Source organism: Serinus canaria, chromosome 5, assembly GCF_022539315.1.
Source record: "Serinus canaria isolate serCan28SL12 chromosome 5, serCan2020, whole genome shotgun sequence".
Taxonomy (NCBI): domain Eukaryota; kingdom Metazoa; phylum Chordata; class Aves; order Passeriformes; family Fringillidae; genus Serinus; species Serinus canaria.
The window spans coordinates 46,179,057-46,197,859 of NC_066319.1; the positions used below are offsets into that span (position 1 = coordinate 46,179,057).

Here is an 18,803-nt window from a genome sequence, read left to right on the forward strand (position 1 = left end):
AAGTTATCACAGTGAAAATTACATCCCACCAAAAAACATCTTACCAAAATTTTTGAGCTAAATTTGCAAAAATTACCAATTCCTCTTTAAAAATAAACAAACAAAACCAACCTAAAAAGAGATTTAAAAGAAGTCTGGCAACAAAATTTTGACAATCAAAGAAAAAAATCCCAATTAACATCTTTTGTTTGAAATGCATTCGAAAAAATCCTAGTTTTTGTTCATTATTATAACAGCATCTTTACAAAAAAAAAAAATCTCTATCTTCCTAGTTGTTTGCTTCAATTACTATGAATGAATAGGTCTTTCTACCAGTGTTTACTTTTATCCCCAGTCTCCAAGAACTCAGTATATCTTCCTACTTACTAATGACTGAATGCTCCACTTAATTTCCCATTGTGCAAAAATATTCTAGCCTCCCAGATTCTGCTACTCATGAGAAATTCAGTGCATCTTCTCTATATGTTTACACTAAGAAGAAGGAAGTTCTCAGCAGTGTATACTTTCCATGGTATTAGGCACAAAGTACAAATGTGATGTGTCTCTAAAGCAATTCACAAGTCATGACAGTCACAGACAATGCACATTTGTGCACTGAAGTATATAAAATAAGACTCTTTCAAACTTTAACACACAGCTAAATTGATGGGTTAAGGATTTTTTTTTTCAAGTTCTAAGCACCGTTGATGATGTAAGGTTTCAATAGTTGCTACTGAAAGGAGAAATACATTAAATTCTTGACAGTAGCCAAATATATTGCAACAAAAGTTTGTATCTTTTTGTTTTTTCAAGTGCTTAGTATGTTACAGGACAGCAGCTCAATACAATAGAGACATCAGCATCAGTTTAATTAACTGTGATATTTAAGACTACCTGGCATTCTCCACTGCAGTAGATGAGGATACAAGTTTTTCTTCCAAAATCAAAACCTTTTTTCTTAGCTTGACCTCTCTGTCTTCTGCAGCTAAAGCTTCTCTGGTGTACGAGTCTTCCATCTCTAAAAGGTGATTCCGCAACCTCTCCAGTTCCTGATTAAGGCGCTGCTCCTTCTCATGCAAATGCTGTACCTGTGTAGAACATACTTTAAGTTGCTTGGACTGCAACTTCATAAAAATAAAGATTAAATAAAAAAATGTAACACATATCAATTGAACCACACTGCAAGTGTATTAATTTTAAGTGTTTTTAACAAGTGACTGCTACTAAAATAATCCAAAATATATTACAGATGCAATTTCTTATTCTTTTTTCGTTTATTTCTTGCAACTATAATTTATTTGGTGGTACCTCACTCTGCAGGGCACTGCTCTCCATTTGCTTCTGTTTGAGTGCTACCATGACTTGGTCTCTCTCTTGCTGAAAAGTAACAGCCTTTTCCTGCATTGATTTAACTTCATTTAACAGCTGATTCAATTCTCCTGTCTTGCCCTGTTGAAGACATAAACAAATATTTCAAATACGGCCAATAATTATACCTGAGGAAGAGCATAAAGATACAAGTGATCTAACAAGGAAAAGGGCAGGACATCTATGCCTTTGCAACACAGAAAAATATCCAGGAAGTATATTATTTTGAACTCGTCTAGTTCGAAGAGACAGTCATAAGTATGAATGTACATACCTGTTCTTTGTCTTTCAACAGCTTCTCAAAAGCAAGAGCTTTTTCCTTCATTGAGTGAGACTCAAACTCTTTCTCTTTCAGCATCATTGAAAATTGCATATTAGTCTCCTGAAGTGCACGGAATTCTGTTTCTTTCTCCCTGCACCTTGCAACTATTTTTTCATTTTCTTCTTTCAGTTTTCGAATATCCATTTCTAAAATTAAATTTCTTTCTTTTAGATTAGTTACAGCTTGCTTTAAAAGCTCATTTTCATTTTCTTTGTTACTAAGATTTTCACTCACGGAAAGTAACTGATCACTTTTAGATTTAATTAATATATCTTTTTCTCTTAGTGACTTCTGTAACACATCATGTTTTTCTTTGATCTGTCTCATCTCTGATTCAGTTCCTTCTTGACTCTTTCTTTCAAGCTCTGATGCTGTAGCAACAGAATCAGATAATCGCTGATTGTTTTCCTGAAGAATCCTGATAGTTGAATCTTTTTCTTGTAACTTTTTTTTCAGTTGTTCCAGCTCATTTTGAAGGAGTTTAGACTCCTCACTGAGTGCTTCAGGAAGACTGCATTGAACACCTGAAAGCTGTGAAACAGCGGCAGCTGTTGCCACAGATGGTGTCACCAAATCCAGTTTGCTCAGGAGAAGATCCTTAGTGTTATAAAGCTGTCCTATGCTGTGTTGAACTTGTGCTAATTCTTGACTAAAACTTTTCAGCTTTTTCTCATTCTGTTCATAACTCTGAATCAAGCCATTATAATCTACTTGCAGCCTTGAAGTACTATCGCTTTCAACTGAAATTTGTGCTTGCAGCCTGTGCAACTCTTCTTGCAGGTGAGCTGACTCATGCTGCATGTTCTGGACCGTCGTTATTACTTGTTGTTTCCACTCTTCCATTTTCTTTACTTGCTGTTTTAGTTTATCACGTTCTTGCAGAAGTTCCTCAAATTGGTTACTGTTCACACCCCCTGCCCCATTATCAGCACCTGTACTGGATGTCTGCAAGACAGTCAATAAGGTTTGGCATTTTTGACTTAGGGCATCTATTTCAATATCTTTTTCTCGAATGATACGGGATAGATTCTGGATAGTTTCTCTAGACATGTCCTGACTGCTGTTTTCATATCTATTGGATAACCTTCGGTTCTCCTCCTGCAACCTCACCAAAGCTGCTTCTTTAGCAGCGACCATATCTATGATATTACGATACTCTGTTTTTAACTGACTGTTTTCCCTTGTCTTTTCACTTAGAACTGCTAGTACTTGCTCTCTTTCCCGAACATAAGCTTGCAGCTGCTGCTGAAGGGAAACAACATCCTGCCTGTAGGAAGCTGAGGAAACTCTAGCATTAAGAGCTTGTATTTCTAAATCTTTCTCTTGAATGATCCGAGTAAGTTTGCCAACTTCATCCTTAGACAACTGATCAATTTGCTGACTTAGAGAAACATTCTTTTCATTTAACAGCTTAATCTCCATCTCCCTTTCCTTGATACCTTTGACCAGTCTTTCAATTTCAGCTTTAGATAAGTCATGTTTTTCATTTCCATTTTCTCCATTAAGAGTCTGAACCTTGGTTTCCTGAAAAAGATAAGAAGCATCAGTCTGAATTATCTGTCTCTCTTTGTGCAACTGAGTTTTTATTTGTTCAATTGTTTTCTGCAAATTTTTGATTTCCTCATCTTTTTCTAAAAAGAGTCTTTCATGTGTGACATTCATTTGCTGACACTGCAATTTGGACTCATCTATTTCCTTTCGCTGCTCCTGCAGTGACTGCTGAAGTTTCACTGTTGCTTGATTCTGATCTTCTATTGTTTTTTTGTGAACTTTTATTTCTTCTTCAAGATTATTCTTTATCACTTTTAACTGTGTTACCTCACTTTCAAGTTCAATAATAATATCTAAAGTTTTAGGCTCAACCACAGGTGTAGATCTACTTTGCTGATCCTTAAGCCGTTCAATTTCTTCTTTCAAATGATTATTTTCTTCCTTCATGACTGCAAGACTTCTGTCTTTTTCCTCCAAGTTCTGTCTTAAGACATCCTGTTTTTTTGAGATTTTCATATATTCCTCAAGTTCCTGCTTCGCCTGTAAGGCTTGATTTTTGTATTTTTCAATGAATATCTCTTTCTCTTTTATGAGATCAGTCAACTGCTTTTGTCCTCCTAAGCTGGTAGTCAACATCTCTTTTGTTTCTTGATGGTCAATTTCCATCTGCTCAACGGTCTTTTTAAGCTCAGCAAGCTTCAAGTCTTTCTCTTGATGAAGCTTAACCAGGCACTCATGTTCGAGCTGCAGTGCACTGGTATCCATACTACGTGCCTTCGATAGATCCTCAATAGTTTGCTTATAACTGTGTGCTTGTTCCAAAAGCCTCTTCTCTGTCTCGTTTAATTCACTCTCTAACTGCCTTTTCTCCATTTTCAAAGCCTCCACAAGAGTGTCTTTTTCCAAATGAACTTTCTTTTTCTCAGAAATGGCATCACTTAACTCCTGTTTTAGTTCTTCAATGGCTGCTATCAGTTTTCCATTTTCCATTCTGACATCAGACAGAGATTTCTGTAGATCTTCATTTATTTGTTTGTTTTCTGAAACATCCTTCTGTAGTTTTGCAATTTCTACTTCTCTTTCTTTCAGAATCAGATCTTGGCAAGTGTAGTTAGATTCTTCTTTACTTTTTTCTGTTAACTTACTCAAAGATACACAAAGTTCCTCCTCTCTTTCTTTTAGTCTCTGCTGCAACTCTCCAATTTCTTTTTTACTATGCGAATTACACTCCTGGGCTTTCCTTAATTGTTCCTGAAGATCTTTAATATTGTCTTGTAGCTGCTGCTTAGTTATATGCAAATCATTGAGCGCATATGAACAGTGGCTTAGTTTTTCTTTCTGACTATCTAACTCTTTAATAGCTTTCATCTTCTCAGTTTCTAATTCTGATACTTTCTTTCTTTCACAATCTATGTCAAGCTTCAGCTGTTTGATGATACTATCAGTTTCTGTGTGTTGCTTCGACAGCTGCTCTTTCAGTGTAATCATATGCTGGAAATGAACACAAAACAAATTCATTACGGTAGCAAAAGCAGCTGAAGTATGCATTTCATTCACTTCTATCCTCTAAACAATAAAAAAAATTGAGAAGAAAAAAATGTTTCTTAGTTGCCAACATAAGTTGGCAAGTAGAACCAACTAGTTGATGCTAAATTAATTAAAACAGATTACATTTCACTAGAAAAAAACCAAAAAAAACCACCATCACCCCTAAAAGAACCGTAACTACCTAAATGAAGAAATAAAAAAAGACCTGCTTAAAAAAAAAAGAACTGTCAGAATTTGTCAAGACATTTGGAATTCAGCAAAATTTCCACTGCTAAAAAAAAGGGTGGCATTACATTAAAGTTATCTATATAGTCTATTTTCAACTTTTTGTTTCAACCTTGGATTCATTTCATAGGTGATTCATTGGTAAATCAATAAAATTGAAAACACATGGCTTGCAGCTCAAATTACAGGTCAAATATACTGGAACTCTGACAAAAAGGTATAATTTAATTCTGATTATATATAATTGGTGACTTTTTTATTTCACGAATGCTCATATTATAAAGAACTTGCAATAAAGTAACTTAAATATTCAACATACTTAAAAATTATAAAAGAAAAAGTTTCAAAAATCATTGTAATGCATACCATCACAAGAAAGATCAGAATATTACCAGGACAATTTTCATCAGAAATGTTGCAATGAAAAATCAGGGACTATTTAACGGGACTTGGTAAAGTAACATCTCTTATGGACAGCTGACACGCTGTATTTCTTCTTTGTCTGTAACAAGTGAGTTTTACTTGTACTTCTGAATTTCACATTGAGAAGGTAGATACAGAGAAATACTGGCCCCAAGTATTTGTTTTTAGGCTTCAAAAGATAACTTATATTTTCTTGCTATCTATGTTCAAAGATCAACTTAAAAGACAAGCACACATACACAGAATTCAAAGCATTTATTCAGCAGCTCAGTAATTAGTTGGATTATTTATTACCTGAGTAGCTTCTTGATTCTGCTTGTCTAGTTCTTCCAACTCTGCTATTAATGTTTCTCTTTCAGCAACACTTTCATCTAATTCATGTTCTTTCCTTTCCAAATCTTGTCTTAACTGATTTATTTCTGAATTCTGATCCTCTGTATTTGAAGAAAGAATATTCTCATGTTTATGCTGCGCACTTGTCAGTTCCTTCTCAAGTCCCTCAAAATAAAATAAAAAAAAAGTGTAAATATCAGACTTTATTTTGCTGAAATTACATTAGAATCTGTAGGCCTGCATAAATACTACCCCAGTTAAATTTTTTTTGCTGGGAAGTATTTCTCTCTACCATTGATATATAGATATTTACTTCTTCATCACATGGTTTAAGTGCATAAACTTCTGCACAAAAAGCCGTGGTATGGTAAGAAGTTATACCCACCTCTGAGGTATGGATTGACAGCTGGGATAAACTGTTATAACTGCAAGAGCCACCATAAACACAGCAGTAAAATCAACCAAATCTCTCAAGTCTGAGAGTTCATAAAGGACCAAGACAACAACACCAAGAACTAAAGGTGTGATATGTTCCACTGCTTCACTTCATCAGTAAGATGAAATGCAGTATTATTATGAGCACTAAACAGAAAAGAAATACTTCAAAACTGGTGAGTGCCAAAACTGAAACATGTTAAAGCAGAAGTGAAAAATTACATATTTTACAGAATGTATTATCAGTACTTTGAAAATGTATGTTACAGCTTTCTAGGCAACAATGAGATGGGTGGAACTTGAATGGTTTTCCTAATAGAATACACTGCAGAGTTTCACAAGCAAAAATGTATTGTTTCTATAAATTCCACATATAATTACAGAATTAAACTACAATTATTTCCTTTTATGTTACAGTGTTATTTATGTAGAAATGCAAATGTTAAAAAGAAAAAAACAACCAGCTACCAAAACTTGTTTTCCATCAGTTACTACTGTTATGAACTTTTTTGTTGGCTTAATTTAGAAATTGCTTTACCTGATTTAAACTGGCAAGTCTTGCTATTTCATTTTCTGCTTCTATAAAGGAAAATGAAATCAAATATAAATTTTAAAATTATCAAACAACAATAAAACAAATACATTTTCCCAGCTTGCCCAAGTAGAACTTTGCTGCTCTGAAGAGAATAGTTTCACACCATTTTGTGATGACAACCATCAGTGCCATAAAAAACTCAAACACACCATCAGTCACCACCTCAAAGCAGAGTATTACTTTCACAACTCATCCCACATTAGGTGGACTTTGGCACTAGAGTTTATCAGATATGAAATAATAAAATATTTTCTACCTACAGATATGTTTCTTAAACAGGTATGTTAGTGTTTCCTTAAGGAGAAGATATTAGCAACTGAATACCTTTATAAACAAACACAAAAATATACTTTTTGAATTTAAACAAACAACTTCTATTGAGGCTTACTTATTTTTAAAGAAAAAAACCCCTACCAAACAGTTGGCAGACATGATAACTTCCCTAATCAGAAGCCCCTATGACAACCACATTAGTCCTAACAGGATTCTCTTTTCTGCTGTTCTAAAACAGCAATACTTTAAAGGCACAGATTCTCATATTCAGTTTTAAATTCATAAAATAAATTTTGAGTCTTAGAAGTGAAAATTTGTGAAAATATATTAAAAAAAAAATCCGAGTCTTAGTACCTAACAATGCTTGCTGTAGGCTGACAACATCTTGTGGTAGTGATGTCTTTGATTGGAGGTGCTTCTGTTCTTTAAGGAGAGCATCTTGCTCTGCCACAGACTTTTGAAGTGCATCAAAGTCAGATTTAAGCTTTTCATAATCTTGTGATATTTGGATTTTTTCTAGCTTTGCAAATTCTTGCTCTTTCAGAAGATTTTTGTTTTCTGCTTTGGCAGAAGATAATTTGTGATTTAATTTTCTTATTTCATCCTCTAGGTCCTTTACAACCTGCAGCTCTTCCACCTGTCCTCCATGTGGACTCTGAGCTTTTTTTTTCTGTTCAGTAATTTTAGGGTCATCCACAGCATCAGTGCTCACACCATCTAAAAGACAAAAGAGATTATTTGCAGTATTAACCAAAACCATCACTCTAGATCTTTTACTTCTCCTCTTTCACCTCTTCTCCTGACAGAGTGAGACAGACTAAAACAAAGACACGGTCATCATCAACAGAAAGCTTGGTTAATTAGGTTTAACATTTGAAGCTGTGCTATACATATTACTGGTAGGACAAGTAGCTTTTTAAATACTTTCACATGTGTGGCTCAAAATAATTTTAAATATAAGTTGCAAGACACTTATATATATTTTGTTTGCAATTTAATTCGAATACACTTGATCCCACCTCTCTTGGTGAGGAGATGACAATCTAATTTATCAGGATTTGGAATCTCTCAGTTTTCTAAGAATAATTTATCGAATCCCATCTAATTCAGATTGATGCAAAATCCATTTATAATTTAATTAATTACATTTTAAAGGTTGGCCAAATAGTTCTTACACAGAAAAAAATGTTCCAAATAATTTGCTAAATGATGCACAAAAGTTTTCAACTGAAGAAAAACATTTTTCAGAATTAACCTTTTTACAAATCCATCATACTCTCATACTATACTGACATTCATATTTCTGTACAATCTTCTATAATTTCCAGATAAGTTAGACAGTACAAAAAAGCATCATCTGAAGAGTGCAGGAAAAAAAAAAGTTAAATGAAAGCACAGTACTTGTGAATTCACTTCTGTATCAGCTCAAACACTTGACCCTGCCCTAGTCCCTATTATGCTGTCAGACAGAATGAACAAAATAAAAATATAAAATACTATAGTTCTTCAAAAGCCACTAGCAGTATTTATTTTGCAGATAAGTGGTAATGTGAAAGATAAGGGACTTCTGCCTTCAACTTTCTTAAATTAGTACTGCTGGTGTATGTATGTGAAGTGAAAAAACACATTACATCTTAACATGCATCTCATTTTAAGGAATAATTCCCCATCAGTACTACCTTTAAAGTTAGAGAAGCTGTAAGAAAAAAACAACCTTCCCCTTCTTTCCAAGAAGGGAATAGATCTCTAGTTCCAAAAGGGGAGTATATACTCTCTAGAAGTCCAAGTTTTACTCTGTAAATACAGAGGTTTACAGGCAAAGCTTATGTACTTGTGCAAAGAAGCCTCCTGAGGAAACCTAACTGGCATGACTATATTTAGGGAGAATGAAATACTTATAAGGCAACAAAAAGTTATTTGTGGGAACTACTGAGCTTCTACATTATAGTTATGCCACACACTAAGGTATGGCCCTTATGGCAATCACAGAATCACAGCATAGTTTGGTTTGGAAGGGCCTTTTGAACATCTAGTTTCAACACCTACATCATCATGGGCAGGGATGCCACCCACTAGATCAGGCTGTTCAAGGTCCTATCCAATCCAACCATGAACATTTCCAGAAATGGGGCATCCACAACTTCTCTAAGCAACTTGTTCCAGTGTCTCACCACCCAATCTTTGAGCTTTTGTCAAGTAACCCAATTAGCACATAGTACTTCTCACAAAAAATTATTTTTTTGTCCTGTTACTTTGTTATCTTCAATTCAGTATGTCTTATCCCTACCTACATTCAGTTTAAGTTAAAAAAACCAACCCAGAAAGTGCAAAACACCAATAGGTACATATGCAAAATGACTCTCCAGATTGATACATGCCACAGATGAAATGCTATCATACCAGTGCTCAAGCCAACTAGAGTGAATAAAAGATACGGGACACATGTCTTAAATATGAAGCTGAACTGAAATTGAAATTTAAATTCTAAACATCATGTATTTAATATATATTGTACTGCTACATGCATATTCAACATTTTAACCCAAAGTCACTCTACATAAAATGAAACAGAAAGCACGTGGTAACAGAGACCTTGCTGTAACCGATTCTCAAGTTCTTCAATTCGCTCTTCATATTCACGCAGCTCTTCTCGGTGTCGACGACTTATCTCTACTAACTTCTGTCTGTGGGCATCCTGCAATACTGACAGCTCATGCTGATGTTCATCTATTTCTTGACTTAAATTCTGTTTGAGCTCCTAAAAATATTATTAGAGAAACAAAATGGCAAAATACAGCACATGTCTTATCTAAGAAATAATACAATACAAAAGAAAGAAGTTTTCCCCAGTCTAATTAAAAGATTTATTGAAGGATTTCTCATAGAAGCCAGGTTTTTTGATCTTTGTTGATTAGGTCTTTTTAAACATGTGGAACAAAATTCCTTTAAAAATATGTTCACACAAATAGTATGCTCTCCACAAGAGCAAATACTAAACCAATGTACATCAATTACGAGTCTTACATACAAAATGGATACACTAGAATGCACTTTTAGTGACTAACTTTACTAGGATGACTATGTAAAGTCCATATTTTGCACCTTCAACAAAAAAAGGCAACATGTTTCTGAGAAGGCAGAAATTATTCTGTGTATCTAAAATACGGTCTCATAACTCATCAACAGCTTCACAAAGCGATTTGCCCTTGTAAGCACTCATGTCACTGTTTCAAGCTGACATACTGGAATTATCAAATCATACAAACACCCTTTCTAAGAGTAACTGCTTTTAAATATTGTACTGCTGACTGAAGGATTGCTATGCTATCACATACCCCCATGCATTTTTAATAATGTTATAATAGTGTTAGTTAAAATATTTACAAGTCACGTGACCACATGCAAAACCACGAAGAGTAAAGAAGACTAGTTTGTCATCTTACCTTAACAACATTTTGTAGTTTGCATATTTCATTTTGTTCAGCATCATTTGTGCCTTGCAATTTGGAAGACTAAAAAAACCCAAACCACATATCCATATGAAAAATGTGATAAATACATGTATTTTTTATCTAAGTCGTTCCTCTATTGATACTCAAAAGTGGAAAACAACAAAGCTAACATGCAGCAAAAAAAAATCTACTGTAATTCTGATTTTTTTAAAAAATACATTTTAATGGAAACATTTTAATTTTTCATGGATTTTTATTATTGCATTACTACAAATAATAGGTAAAAATTTGGAGTGGGGGTGTCATTACTCATAGTAAGACAACAGGGTTGCTTAGTTTTGATTATACTTTTCCCATTTTCACATGGGAAAAGTATACCTCTAAAATCAGGCTATACCTGAAAAATGGTAACTCACATCAGCAGCAGCTTGAAAGATTATATGCATTTTTGTCTCAACAAACCATGAATTATAACTGACATATCAAGGACTGGGAGAAGAGAAAGTATAAAAGCATGCAACTATCCAACCATTACTTTGAACACTACTGTGCTATCAATACAAATCAGTAACATAGCCAAGAGGAAGGGAAGTATTTTTTTGAAAGGCTGAACAGTGAAACCCTGAAGTAGCATTCTGGGTGAATGTTCACAAAATCCTTTACCTAATTTGACAAATCATGCATAAAAGCATTTGGAAGTTAGTCACTGAATGTGTCCTTAGTAATGTGACAGCACAAAAGGTTTCAGCTTTTCCATCACAACATGTTCCTTCTAGAAATTTTTCAGCATGAGCTTTCAAAAATTCCACCAAATGCAATGAAAACAATAATTTGGAGGGGAGAGGGAAGGGCAGGGTGGAAGAGAAACACTCACCACTGCAATCTGCTTCCAGTGGTCAACCTCAGATTCGAGCCTGGAAACTTCATTGGACAATCTGTTTATTTCTTGTTGTGACCAGATTATATCTCCAAAATCCATGTCATCTCCTTCAAAACCTGAGGAATGTCTGACCTCTGGAACATAGGAGGCCGATGCAGTGGCTGCTGGCAAAACACCAGCTCCCAACTGAGCAGTCTGAGCAGCTGTCTGTACTTTCTGCAGTTGTTCCTGCAGTGCATTCTGTCTGGCTTTTAGGTGACTGATTTCCACCTGATATACAAAATAAAATGCATTGTTTGAATAAGAAGAATATAAAAATACACTCTACTTTACCCTTTGTGGCCTTATGAATTGTGAACCAAACAACACCCCCAGCACAAATAATTGATCACTTTCACTGAAAAAAGAAAAAAAGTCCAAACATTCTCATAATGGAGAAAAAGAAACACCCTTAGCTCAAGTATTATAAAGTACCTCAGACAAAGACATGGGGCTTTTTAGCAGCAAAGGTACGCAAGTAGTACAGCAATAACCAGGCTAACCAGTTATACAAAAAAAAAAAAAAAATAAGAGGGTATTCAGATATGAAAGTTAAACAAATGTATGATGATTTCTAGTTATTTTTACTACATTTGAGTTCTTTTATGCTTAACTCAATGTAGTGAAAATTTACTTACTTACAATACACCGAAATTAGCTGCATGTAATTTTCTGTAACAACTCTGTTATTGTATTTAACAAGCAGAGGAGCAATACATCTCATAGTTCTGCTTCCTCTAGTTCCCACATGAATTTGTGAACAAATCAGAAATTAAACTCCTTTTTGTATAAATCTCAGCATACTGGCAACTTCCTTCATTTAGGTCTATGAAATCTCATACAATAGGCTATAAAGCTGATGCTTCCATCACAAAGGGACATTTCACGAATTTTGAAAGCTAGCTCTACTCTCTTTAATTGTATATGTCAAGATAAATAATGATACCTAAAGACAAAATAATTGTTTCAAATGGGAATTTGTTCCTGTTGCCTTCTTTTAAAGTAACCAAATCAGAAATACAAAGCAGTAGAGTGTCTGTTCTCACAGTGATCCCACAAACAACAGAAATTCTGACAGCTGCACGACATTTCCAGAGCGTCTTCTCTCATCTTAACTATCTTCTGGCAGCTTGGCTTACATTACATTATTTGATGACATATGTCTTAGTCTACATTAACAAACTAAGAAGCCATAGCTGTGACCACTACTTCCCCTTTAAGAGAACAGACACTAGAACAAAGGCATTAAACAGCACAACAGGTAAGTTTATTGGACATACTGAGAAATTTTACTCTGTCTTACCTCTTTCTGTTGAAGCTGATTGCGGTACTCAATAGACAACTGTTTTATTTGCAGCTCTGCTGCTTCATGCTTTTCTTCTAAGTCACTACAGACTTTTTTCAGTCTATCATTCTAGCAAAAATGAGAAATGAATGTTGGTAAACTTAGAACAGTCCTTAAAGAATCATAAAAGCACAAAGATACTGGACAGCAAAGAAATTAAACTGTACAGATTTCTCATGTTACTTCATTCAAAACACACACGAACAGCAATGTGTGGGCCCCAAATAATGGTCATGTCCAAGCTTTCCATTTTTATATGGCATAGACTCTAGCTCATTTCCAGAACAAAAGGTCTGCCATGACCAATAAATGCCAAGAATTAAAAAAGTCAGGGCTGAATCACACCTTCGCAAGATCCACAGGTAGAATTTAAGAACAGCCACAAAGCACAAACTGAAGCTAATATCCAGTGTTTTCTCTATGACCTCAGCCAAGAGCAGATGGCAAGAAACTAGAAAGAGGACAAGCAGGAACAGTTATGTCCCAAAATAGTATTTTCACAATCCTCTTGAGGCCTGAAGGCATACATGAAAGTTGTTTATTTAGAGACACAAAGAAAGTCACATGACCAACAAGTCCTCTTCAAGAGCAAAGTCACTTTTCATGAGGGTACATGAGATTTTCAAATGGTTTTAGAGAGGCATGAGCAGCCTATGTCAGAATGTCCAAACAGCAGGACAACAGAGAGAGAACAGGACCAGGGAAAATGCCCACTCTTTTCGGAGCCAAGCCTACTGCTGCAGTCCAAATCCACCTGACAGGGAAGGAACAGTCACAGAGAGCAAAAGATGAAAACTTGCAGCACATGCATACGCCAATAAACATATGTGTCCCTAATAAAATGTGTGTTCCTAACTGTGATGACAGTTTGGCACAAAACCAGAGTCACATTCTAACACCACTGTAACCCTTGTTTCTGGATTTACCCAGGGACAAAGAATTTCAATGCAATATTTCAACTTCATACAAAACAAATCCTATGCACTGCTTTTAATTACAAAAGAGTGATCTAAAATTTCTTACTTCAAACTTTTGTGCTGCATTAATACTTTCTATTTCTCTGAGTCTAGAATTGGACACATGGAGTTCGGTCGCTGCATCTGAAAGAAAATGAAAATTTTCATTTTAATTACAATCCTTTCAATCTGTTAAGACCAGTTACTAATAGATACCTTACTTCAGACTACTTTAATGTTCATTCCTAGATAAATACCAAAAGCTGTTTTTATCAGAACACTGTAAGAACTATTTTTCAGATAGTCTTTCTGCATCTAATTTAGTTCACTCACATTTAGGCTTTAAATCAAATCAAAATCCTAACAGATTAGTATGGATTTCAGCTTTAAAGTAAGGGAGATAAAAAAAATGTTTTACTTGACTATTTTGTGTCCCTGAATCTGTTTCTCATTTCAGACTTGTTCCTGACCTAAGAGCTGTGTTTCTCTGTAATGCCATGTGAAGTTTCAAAACAGATATTAATTCCATTAGATACATAAAACAGTGACTGAAAAAACCCCAAACCACCCACACACCCAACAAAACATCAAACCCATAAGACTCACTGTCTCTAAAAAGGTGATACATCTACCATCCCAGTTTATCCAACAGGAAAAGCATGTAATTCCAGATACATTTTAATGAACAATCCTCCTCCAACTAAGTTTACTCCTCCTATGTCCCACCTTTAATGGACAGAAACACCACATTGTCTTCTAGCAATGAGAAATCATCCTGAATTGACTATAAAGCAACCTTGGCAATACTTCAAAATTGGAAATTAGTACAATTTCCAAGTAAATACTAATGTGCTGTTAAAACCAAGACAGCTCAAACACTGCAGAGGAAACAATCTACAATGAAAGCTGCAAAATGGAAGATGTGCACGTTCTTAATCCACAGACAACTGATGGGAGTCAAAACACTGAATGCAAGGGATAATATTAAAACCTAGGAAATTTTAACCAATTAGGAAATTAAACCCAGACTGTAAAGAAGTACTTGAAAAGTATTGTTAAGGCCACATATTATTTAAAGGTTTTTACAGAAGAGTACTTGGATGGCACTAGATTTTTTACACTCTGGAATCTAGTCACCCATATGAATGTACTACCCTGAAATTTTTAGGAGACTGAAGTTGTTCACAGTAGTATCCAGCAGTGAAGTACACCTGGAACTAACTACAAAACATCACTACATCTCTCTTGCACAAACTCATGCACCAATTTCTGAGTTCACAATTTATCTTCCAAAAAAGCAAAACAAACACTCTAGATGACTGCACAGCTCAGGAAAATAAAATAACTTTCCAAACGAAACTACTACAGATTTTGAAGTTTACAAAATTTCTAAGTAAGTCTTTCAGAAAAGTGTGAAAAAAAAATTTTTACAGGTGTCAGAATTTCTCTCTTCTGAGCATTTAACCTGTGCACCAAAAAGACCACTCATATGAGATCCATTAGATTGGCTTGCCAACAAGTTTTATACAACATATGTTTCTTCAATATTCTTTCACAACGCTTCATAGATGAGAGATTGTAAACAAAGCAGAATCGCTTAATTTCACATTTAAAATGACTATTCAGAAGTCTTAGCTGTTCTTTGTAGTTTCTATTCTTAACACTGTTTTGAGAAAGCTAACTTTTAAAATAATTTACAGTCACAAGATGGTAATACTGGGCATAATAATCTATTGACACTTATTACCATATTATACAACTGCTTCACTAAGTAACCAGAAGTCATTACTAAAAATTCGAAGAAAATATGAAATTTACTACTAGCAAATTTACTGTTGGTTTATAGAATATCTTACTCTGATGTCCTTGGTGGGTTTTTTTTTTGTTGTTGTTGTTTGTTTGTTTGGTTTGTTTTTGTTTTGGTTTTATTTTCATTCTAACTTTCTGTTTTAAAGACAAATCATTCTAGCCTCTAATCCTTATAAAGCAAGGGCCATGTTCTCCTACTTGGCTGTAGGGGACTTGCAAAACCCGACAGGTTTCTCTGCGCACAAACGAAAGATAAACAAAACAATGACAAACATTCAACCTTTGCCTCTGTGACACGTCAGACAGATCACACCAGTGGCAAAACAACCTCTGTACTACAACTCTGCAGTTTTATGGAACCGGTGTAAAAGCAGCTAATTAACTGAGAGTTTATCTAAACTAAGCAAACAGAAAGGAAAAAGAGTGTTGTTTGAGTGCTGTCATTCCGGAGCAACATAACACTTCACGGAATTCAGAAACCTCTGAATAATAAGCCTAAAACAGGTCCACATCTGCTATTAGTCTGGGACTATATGTGTGTATTCAGATCCTGAAGTCACAAGAGCGGAATAAAAACAAAGGCACCAAAGCCAACAGCATTCGCGGAATGTACCAAGCCGCGACCAGCTCCCTCCGGGCCGGTGTGGGCAGCGAAGGCCCCGCCGCGGTCGGTCCGGAGGGGACCGGCGGCCAGAGGAGGAGGAGGGGGAAGAGCTCCCTCACGGAACCAGGCCCATCCCGAGCCCCCTTACCGCCCACTTCCTCCGCGCCTTCCAGAAGGATGTCCTTGGTGAAGCTGGAGATCTGCCCGGTGAGCGAGGACAGGCTGTCGCCCACCTGCCCCAGGGACTGGCCCAGCCCTGAGCCCAGCCCGCCCAGCCACGACGCCATCGCGGCTCGGAGGGCTCCGGGCCTCGCTCGGCCCTGCCGGGCGGCCCCTGCAGCCGGTGCCCGCGGGCCAAGGGGCCACCTCCGCCTCCCTTCTCCTCGCTACTGCGGGTCGCGGCTCCTGCTCCGAGCTCAGCACACTGGGCTCGGCAACTCGTCCGTCAAAGCCGCACGCATCCTCCCGGCTCCTCCAGCTCAGCTGCTCCTCCTGGCTTGTCTTGTCCCGTCCTGGCTCAGCGACTCCTCCCGGCGGCTCCGGCCGCTGCCACCTCAACGGCCGCCATGACACCCCTCCCAAACACCATCGAGAGCGGCGGCTCGGGCTAGAGCGCCGCCTCAGAGGCGGATATGGCGTGTCGGCGGAAGCAGAGCATGCCGGGATGGCGGCGGTGAGCCCCGCGTCATTTTGGGCACCTCACCCGTCCGGGTGGATCTGGGCCATTAGCAAAGCTGTGCACGAGATGAGGCACCATTTGTGTTTGAATATGTGTTCTCACAACACACACAAGATCCTGAAGCCGCGGCTGCTTTGGATGTACGTGGAGTGCAATGGGAAGGGAAGACTGACCTGATCGATGCGTATCAGAATCTCAGGGAGAGGTGCCAAGGGGCTGCGTCCGCGCTCTTCCCGCTGGTGCCCAGCAGCAGGACAAGGATTCTGCATGGGACAGAAACTGATGCACAGAAAGATCCACCTGAATATCAGGAAAAACTTGTTTGCTGTGCAGTGACTGCTCACTGGAACAGATTGCCCAGAGCGGCTGTGGAGGGTCCCTCACTGGAGATACTCGGGAATCGTCTGAATTCGGTGCCGTGTGCTCTAGGCTGACCCTACTTGAGCAGGGAGGCCGGACCAGATGACCCACTGTAGTCCCTTCTAACCCAACCCATTCCGTGATTCTCGCTTGTCTTTCTAGCCAGAACCCGAAAAATGCTGCAATTCAAAGTTCTTTTTGTTTTTTGATCAAGTGAGGTATTTAAACTTGGGACTACAAGGAGTACTGCACTGTTACAGAAAAAGCAGGTTTTTTTATCAGTCAGAATGATAGTTATAAAAAATGCTGATATAAATACAGGGAAATGTATTTATGCATTTACAGATATATTTATACATAATGCTGGACATAAAATACAGGGCAGCTGGTTCATAGCCTGTTTCAAATTGATAGCTACATAAAAAGATGTGTAATTAAAGCACCACATCAATGGCAAAATGAAGCTGAGAAGAGCATTTCACAGGTGAAATCTTTTCTAGAAGTCTGAGAATGCAGCTGGCACAAAACACTGGCTCTAGTTACAAGCTGGCAAACATTACCAGACAGACGTGGAACAACCTCCTTGTTGCTCCCCAAACAGGATTTTGTAGAGCTTAGTGAAGGGTTCATGGCTGGCCAGCAATACTCTATCACCTTTTACTGGCCTCTGTTACTCACAGGCAATGCTAAGGCTGGGCATGGTAAGTGCTCCAGGAGTTTAGAAGTTCTCTAATATGACTGTTTTCCCTCTTCATGGAACATTTTTTTTATCAGGTTTATGACTGATTTCACCAGTATATTAGTTTAATGGCATACTTGTCACCCTTATGAGTATCCACAATAAAACCAATCATACACCACTTCAAATCCATTTCTGGCTTAAAAAAAAAATAGGCATCAAAATTGTAGGAAGTACTAGTGCTGTGATATAGGATGGAATGTAGATATGTACCTTTATCAGTTTTATTAATTTGCACTTTTGGGTTTAATGGAGATGAAAAGTTTACAATACTCAAAAGACCCCTTAGCATTGCTTTAACAAAACCCATATGGGTCCTCATGATAGTTAAGATGTGTCATTTAGTGTGTGGCTAAATAGTTTTTATAGGAAATTCTCTTAGCATTTTTTCAACTAAGATCATGGATGTCCTGCAAACATTTAAAATATTTAGGGATGATAAAAATGTCTTTTATGGTGGTAAATTTTATAATGCCAAGGAAGGCATGTAGTCAATAAAGTAACAGAGAAGACTCTTTGTATCACTTTTTTAAATTACTATTCTTGCAAAACTAGAAACTATTTAGCATTGCAAGTAATTTTTTTAGCTGACTGACTTCATCCACTGTTAGTAAGGGCACACAGAAATCATCTAGTATTCTCTGTTTTGACTAAGCTACAAGAACAATGCATTGTGTCACAAAAAGAATGAGGATTCTGGCAGCAAAGCAGGAAACTGTAGCTTTAAAAATTAGAAAGCATACAATTTTTAAAGATGTAACATAACTACAATTGGCACCAACTGCTTTCCTTAACACAACTTTTGGAGTATCAACAGATAAAAAGACTCAGAGATGATGAAATGTCAGCAACAGAAAACTATCCCACTGCTCTAAATACCTCTGGTGCAAAGCCCACCGACACCAGGGATGAGATTTCAGTGTTTGATGATTCCGTGCCCAATCCACA

General features: G+C 36.8%; 1 protein-coding gene across 1 annotated transcript in view; it reads right to left on the reverse strand.

The window, feature by feature from the left end:
- The window catches only part of TRIP11 (thyroid hormone receptor interactor 11), a 31,005-nt gene extending 12,296 nt beyond the window's left edge, over positions 1–18,709 (reverse strand). The window contains exons 1-12 of the mRNA XM_018907296.3: positions 16,226–18,709; positions 13,732–13,808; positions 12,667–12,777; positions 11,319–11,594; positions 10,436–10,504; positions 9,585–9,750; positions 7,347–7,709; positions 6,663–6,703; positions 5,651–5,854; positions 1,622–4,651; positions 1,288–1,428; positions 874–1,067 (exon numbers count right to left, since the gene is read on the reverse strand). Of these exons, the coding sequence (XP_018762841.1) occupies positions 874–1,067; positions 1,288–1,428; positions 1,622–4,651; positions 5,651–5,854; positions 6,663–6,703; positions 7,347–7,709; positions 9,585–9,750; positions 10,436–10,504; positions 11,319–11,594; positions 12,667–12,777; positions 13,732–13,808; positions 16,226–16,364 (4,811 nt within the window). The 5' untranslated portion in view covers positions 16,365–18,709. The remainder of the gene's footprint in view (positions 1–873; positions 1,068–1,287; positions 1,429–1,621; positions 4,652–5,650; positions 5,855–6,662; positions 6,704–7,346; positions 7,710–9,584; positions 9,751–10,435; positions 10,505–11,318; positions 11,595–12,666; positions 12,778–13,731; positions 13,809–16,225) is intronic.
- Positions 18,710–18,803: the final 94 nt, after the last annotated feature.